This window comes from Centroberyx gerrardi, chromosome 3 (genome assembly GCF_048128805.1).
Source record: "Centroberyx gerrardi isolate f3 chromosome 3, fCenGer3.hap1.cur.20231027, whole genome shotgun sequence".
Taxonomy (NCBI): Eukaryota; Metazoa; Chordata; class Actinopteri; order Beryciformes; family Berycidae; genus Centroberyx; species Centroberyx gerrardi.
In genome coordinates this window covers 19,407,300-19,414,248 of record NC_135999.1, presented here as the reverse complement: position 1 = coordinate 19,414,248, position 6,949 = coordinate 19,407,300, and the positions used below count along the sequence as shown (strand labels likewise).

The 6,949-nt window shown below is 40.6% G+C and overlaps 1 protein-coding gene across 1 annotated transcript in view; it reads right to left on the bottom strand.

Annotated features, from left to right (window-relative positions):
- LOC139924266 (A-type potassium channel modulatory protein KCNIP2-like) overlaps positions 1-6,630 on the bottom strand; it is a 15,467-nt gene extending 8,837 nt beyond the window's left edge. Inside the window, exon 1 of the mRNA XM_071915266.2 lies at positions 6,504-6,630. Within this exon, the coding sequence (XP_071771367.1) occupies positions 6,504-6,576 (73 nt within the window). The 5' untranslated portion in view covers positions 6,577-6,630. The remainder of the gene's footprint in view (positions 1-6,503) is intronic.
- Between the last annotated feature and the right edge of the window lie 319 nt (positions 6,631-6,949).

Sequence of the window (6,949 nt, the reverse complement as noted above, 5' to 3'; positions counted from 1 at the left end):
GTGACCTGGTCATGCTAATATCGTAATAACGTGTATTCATCACATCTGCTGTTTTGGGCCCCCATGACAAGACTACACCATCTTCTTGTTTTTTCCTAGTTGACACACATTACAAACTGATGAGTTGATACACATGCAGCACCCACACTCCCACAACCAACCACACATATAAACTGTAATATCAACCCATACAAGTAGACACACCATAGGCTGATAGACACAAGCCACAGAAGCACTGCACAAGCTTACACTCTTATTTTAAACACATCTGTGTGTCTTCTGTGGGACAACACACATTTGTGTTACTCTTAAACACAAGATATGTTAAAAACAGCATATGTAACATATGTCCCAAAGCAAATATGTTAAAAATACACTCACCAAAAAGAGGAGAAGTGTGTGGAAAAGAGAATGAAAACAAGTGTGACTCAGCAGCTGATGAGCTTTTATCAAGCACTAGAGATATGGAGGGCTGTTTTTGAACCCGGCAAGTTAATTAAAAACACATTTTTATGTACGATCTATAGTATATGATTCAATTAAAGTAATTCTTGCTCTGTGAGAACAAACCGGTAATTACCCTGCGTTTTACTCCCTCTTCATATCTTGTGTTTATCTCCCCTCTAGGTTTCACATGCCTCCATCAAATCCTTTTGTTCAATATGTTTCCCACGGAAAGTGAAACATAGTCTGCCTAAAGTAAATCTCCCGCTCCTTCAAAGATCTGCTCAGACCTCAAGCATAGTTTTAGGTTATCAATGAATCTCCTGGGGAGACTGTGTATGTGTGTGTGTGTGTGTGTGTGTGTGTGGGGGGGGGGGGGGGGGGGGGGTATGTTGGTGCATATGTGTGTTACCTTAAGTGTGCTTACTCTGGGATTAATGGGCGTTGGTGACAATGGACACTAAGGATATGTCAATCAAACTGCAAAATACAGCAGCTGCCCTACCATGGAAAAACAAACAAAGCTTTACAGGGCTTTACACACACTCACACACACACAGACACACATACTCACATACACACACACACACACACACACACACACACACACTCACTAACACACAAACACACAAACAACTAGCTTTTTGATGAGGGAGAATAATACAATTATTTTAGTAAATCAAAGAACAACTCTCTCTATTAGCAATAGAGAGAGAGAGAGAGAGAAAGAGAGAAAGAGAGAACGGGAGAGAGCGAGAGAGAGAGAGAGAGAGAGAGAGCGTGAACAAAGGGAATTAGAAAAACTTCCCTGCTGATTTCTCCCTTCCTCCACCGCTCCAAACTTGAGCGGTATTTTTAGATCTGACAGAGCAGAGGCCATTAATCACAGATAGGAGTTTTATTTATTGAAATGCCTTCTAAGGACGGCATTTGATGTGACTGGCTTACACAATAATCCAATAAAAAAAAACAGGGCGGGAGGTGCAGAGAGTACCAAGGTTGTTTTTACAGAAGCTCTATTTTTGCATCATGGCCAATAAATGTTTCTTGCTCAGTTGAAGTATTATTCAAGTTGTTTGTATGAGTTATTAAACATTAGCTGGACAGAATGCCAAAATGCATGTCACCCACCATTAGCTAACCTTAGTGGTTTTGTTCACTATGTTACAATATGAGCAAGGGCAACATGCTTGTTTTTATTAAATGCAATGACGTCACGTAGCTGGCTCTTTCTGTTCCTATAGGCACCTTACTGCTTAAAGGTGCATTAAGTAAGATTTTGTCCCATAGCACGTAATGACCATAATATGTCTGCGGGGGTTTGATTGAGTTGTTGATCAATACCAGTGACAAAATGATTACTTCACCAGGTGCTGAGATTTCTGGCTTTCATAACTCACTCATAACCAGCCCTTAATCTAGTTTTTGTATACCAGGGACACATTTTAATGTCAGGTGTAAATGTAATCCAGTTGAATCATGTCTAGACACAGTCTGGATTCAATCTCTGCTTCACTTCTCAAGGCAACTTTATTAGTGCGTAGGTTTCAATAAGGTGTCCTGAGAACAAAGGGTGTAGCTACAACATTGCATTTACCAAAAACAAGCAAGTTGCCCTGAGAACAGTTGGTTGCAACGAGCAATAATAGGCAATTTAAAAGCAGCAATGTTCCTTAGGAGCAAAGGAGAGTGCACTCATCATTAAGAAACACACACACACACACACACACACACACGCGCACGCACACCATCTTGTGTCAGAGTGTCACCTCTTGGAAAGCTTTTGCTAACACTTAGCTCATAGGTTTAGCTCAGCAGTGAACACAGTGAACAAAACCATAACGTTAGCTAATGAAGGGTAACGTGTGTGTATTTTGACATTCTATCAAGTCAAGTTAACTAATACAAGAAGCTTAAATAATGCTAGGAGTGAGCAGGAAACAGATTAATGCTAGCTATGCAAAAGTAGAGCTTCAGTTAAAGAGATTCACTCTGAGTTTCTGTGAAAACAAGCTTCTGGAGTACTGCACCTGCCCTGTTGTGATTGGATGATTGTGTGAATCAATTACATCAAATGCAGCCTTCAGAAGACATTTCAATAGCTAAAACTCCTACCTGCTGATAATCATGTACTATACACATTTTAAAACATCTATTCTTTTATTCACCCGCACAAACAACTACTGACAAAAACACTTGAGCAGCGCGGGGGGGAAAAGAGCGAGAGATGACAGAAAGATACAATATGAATGCAGATCAAGGACCGGAAATGTTTTCGAGGAAAGAGGGAGAATGAAGACACCCGTGAATAAAAGAGATGATCCAGAAGTCACCAGAGAAAGAGAGAGACAGATATGAGGGAGTATGAGGTAAGCAAGCCGTGGAAAAGTTTCTTAACACAGTGGAAGGCCAAGATGGACGGCCCTTCACTCTCATTCTCTTTCCTCCATCTCTTTGTCATACTCTCTCTCTCCCTCTACTCCTTTCTCTCTCTCTCTCTCTCTGTCTCTCTCCCTCCCTCTCTTTCTGTCTCTCACTTCTCCAGGACCATTTTGTGTGTTTACTCGCTAGGTCATGGCAGCTTAAGGAGGGCCATGCAGCGCTAAATGAATGTTTGTAAGCTACAGCCTCTGTGTTTACCATAATCCCCAGAAGGACATGGTTCAGATTAGATGTGCATTTCATTCAAACTATGGACACAAAAAATACACTCAAATAGCATATAAACCCCGAAATAGGTGGTTATTTCTATCCATTTATACATGTTTATTTACATTACGCTCTCTCTCTCTCATGCCCCCACCACGACCATGACAAGAGCACCTAGGGGAGTGTTACAGTGGTTTTTAACTGTCCAGCTTGTGCTCTGTATCTCCTCTCATGTGTCCCAACAGGCTTGGCCGGGGTTCAAGTCCCTCCACTCAGGTCGGACGTCACTGCATCCATTATGTGGGACAAGCTTTGATTATTTGTTACACAACATTGATCTTTATACAACACCCCTACTTCATCAGCCAAGCCTATAACCTTTTCCAGTCGGCACCTAAAACATGAAAATTGTTTGGATTCGAGGGGCTTTTATCTTGAAATCCGCTTTGTGTTACGTAAAGGTAACATAAATGTGTAATGAAGGTGTTATGAATGTTTTTGATGCATCATGAAAAATGCCTTGAGCGCACTACGAAAATGTCATGTAAAACCCTTTCTATAAAAGTGTTGCCACATTTCTCACACACACCCATGTGCACACACAGAACTAGGCACGCACGCTCGGAAATGCGAGTGCACTCACACACACACCCACAACTAGTACAAGTACAGGCTGGAAAAACAAGAAATCACAAGAACCAAGGCTCAGAGATTCAATGGCAAATGACAAATTAGTCCTAAAATGTGTATCTTCTAAAAAAGTATTATTTCCTCATGATGTTATACAAGATGCATATACATTAGACCTATATTGCTTTACATACAGTGTGTGTACTGTACCACAGCACTGAATCGGGGCGTTTGTCACTGTAGCATGCGAGGTGTACTGTATAGAAAGTGATGAGTTGACAAACACCTCAGCATCCATAATGTATGAGTAAACCACATTATGTTTTCAACAGCTGTACAGCAGAGCAGCTGGAGTCATATTATAAATATTCTGCTCATAAAAAACATTTGGCCTAATTTGGTCAGTCTGAAAGGTTTGGACAGGCGTCAACTGCTGTTCCACATTGCTGGCAAACTGACTTCCCATACATCCAACCAATAAATCTTTTAAATCTATTGTTAGACTAGAAAACCTCTAGGTGCTATAGATGCAGATGGTTTGATGTTTCTGGATATGGATAAGCTATAACTTTTTTCATCAGCACATGGTGGAGCGACATGCAGCAAAGGTCCCAGGTCGAGGATGCAGGTACATGGTATGCACCCCGGCCCGTTGAGCCACCAGGGCGGCCCCGATACTTCACTCTTTACTGTAATAAAAAGGTTTTGTTTGTGTCCCTTGAACGCCCCCTTCCTGCCTCTCTGTTCATGATGCTTCATGCACCTGTTCCCTGTTTGGTTAACCTGCTGCTGAATGGATTTCACACTGGGCATTGTGCCTGCAACAACTATCTACCCAACCAGCCGTTAAATAAACCTTCATATTTCTACCCATCCCTCCCTCCATACATCCATCCATTCATCCCTCATCCATCCGTATTTTAAAAATATCATGCATACTAAATGAGAACGGTCTTGTGCCTCTCTTCAGTAAACATGAAAGGATTTATTCTATTCTATTTTCTTATTAAGGGAAAAACTATTTTGGGAAACTGTCACAAGAATAAAAGACCAAATGAAGCATCTAGAGAAGTGTGTGTGTGTGTGTGTGTGTGTGTGTGTGTGTGTGACAAACACTGAGTCGCTGCTTACTGATCTCCAGAGGCTTGTCTTTGCAAGCAGTCATGAAGAAAACAAAAGGCTGAAAAGTCTGAGATAAAGAAAGTAGCCTGACAGATCTAATTGGAATCGAGCGAACAGGTGCTTGGCAAGGACTTCAAATTTAATGTCAAATGAGATGGGCGAGCTTCTTCTTTTGGAGATTACATTTTTCTGTTCTGCTACAACCAATTGAGTTCTATGTTCTATGTTCTATATCTCTATACCCATATCCAAGCCAATAATAGCGGAGCATATTACTGACACTATATATCTGCTTTTTGTGACTTCTTGTGATAACATATCAAAAAAATATGTTCTTTCACATTTATAAATCAAATTTAGTTGTAATGCTTTTTTAGTATTTTTTTCATTTGACCAACATACATACAACATACTACAGCATTGCAATGTCAGTTAACATCACAGTAAACTTGGTAATGCATTTATCATAATTGGGTTAATCTAGGAGGACCAAATATGTTAATATGTTTGTGAATAGTAATAGTAATTTGAGTGTTTATTACTTTTTAGTTAGGGTTAGTAGTACAATAACATCAGTTACAGCCAGATAGTCATTATGGCTTTATCTCCCATGCAAAATCTTGTTCACTTTCATTCAAAAGTATCTATCTATCTAAGTAAGTGCCATCCTTTAAAAGTAAAAATCCAATATCAAACAAAATTCACATAGCATATTGTATATTTACAGTCTCGAATGACTTAGTCCGGACTTTAAACAAGAACAAGTCACTGATGATAAGAAGAGCTGCTCTAGTGACATTTTAATGTTGACTTTATGGACAGTGTCAGTACCCTGGCTGATTTTATGAGAATATTGGCACATTTTATGATTCAAAACAGTTAGTCGGCTAAAACAGTGACATAAAGTTAATCTGGATGTATAATCTCTAATGAACATCCTGCAAAAAATTAATCTCCAATTCACTGTAAATGGAGCTGCTCCAAGGTTTTGTCTCCTGAAGACAACACAGAGGAGAGCAGAGGTTTCCAGCTGTTGGGAGAGCTGTTCATGCTCACAAATAAAGACTGACTGAAGGTTATAAGAGTATTCATTTTTATTCACTTTAACTTTTACCTTTGTAGTTTCCTGGGCAAGCCCCCTTAGATCTTTAAACTTGGGTAAAATACTATTTTCACCTCTGTAGAAGGGAAAGAAAATCACCTTTGTAACCTTGTTTGGTTGTTAAAAAAAACAGTGTGTATCCCATTCTGGATCTACATGAACTGTCTGGATAACACTGTCAAATGGCCTGCTGGGGAGGTATGCTGTTAGGGTTAGGGTTGCTGTTATAAATGCTCTGTGATGGCTTTCTGACTGTGCAGTTACTGTTGACTCAAGTCATTTTTGTTCACAAGAAAACCTTCATACAAAGTCCCACTTTCTAACAGCAAAATTTGTCTCCTTATTAATTAATTACGTTTTACTATGGCAGTTTAACCAGACTTCAAAAGCCTTTCCATCAGCATTTGTGCACTTGTGACTGGAAATTTAAGCCAGGCCAGCAAACAGCTATAGGGGGAAACAACAGCCAATCGATATCGGCTGCTGTTCAGTTTTCCACACGATATCACTCATTTCTCAAATTCAACAAACAAGGTGAAAAATCACTCGCACCTACCTGTGAGCGGGTCGTAAGATCTATCCAGTTCCCTGGAGTCAGACAAACTCTGATCCTGACTCCTGGATTTCATTGTCAGGGGGGAAAGTGCTTACCAGACCGCCGCGGTGCACAAGATCTCTCTCTCTCTCTCTCTCTCTCTCTCTCTCTCTCTCTCTCTCTCTCTCTCTCTCTCTCTCTCTCTCTCTCTCTCTCTCTTTATCTCTCTTTTTCTGTCGGAGCCGCAGCCCATCTATCACTTCAGGCCGTTCATTCTGTTCTGCATTTCACTTTTGTTTTTTGTTTTTTTGCAAACGTCAGCCTATGTGGGATGCAAACTTCAAACCGGGTTACAAAAAAGAACAAGGGGAAAAAAAGTGTGTGAGGAGCGGAGCGCGTCTCTGCTCCTGGCCGCCTCTATCCAAACTGAACTCTCTCCTGCCGCTGCATCGGCGCGCGCTCACTCT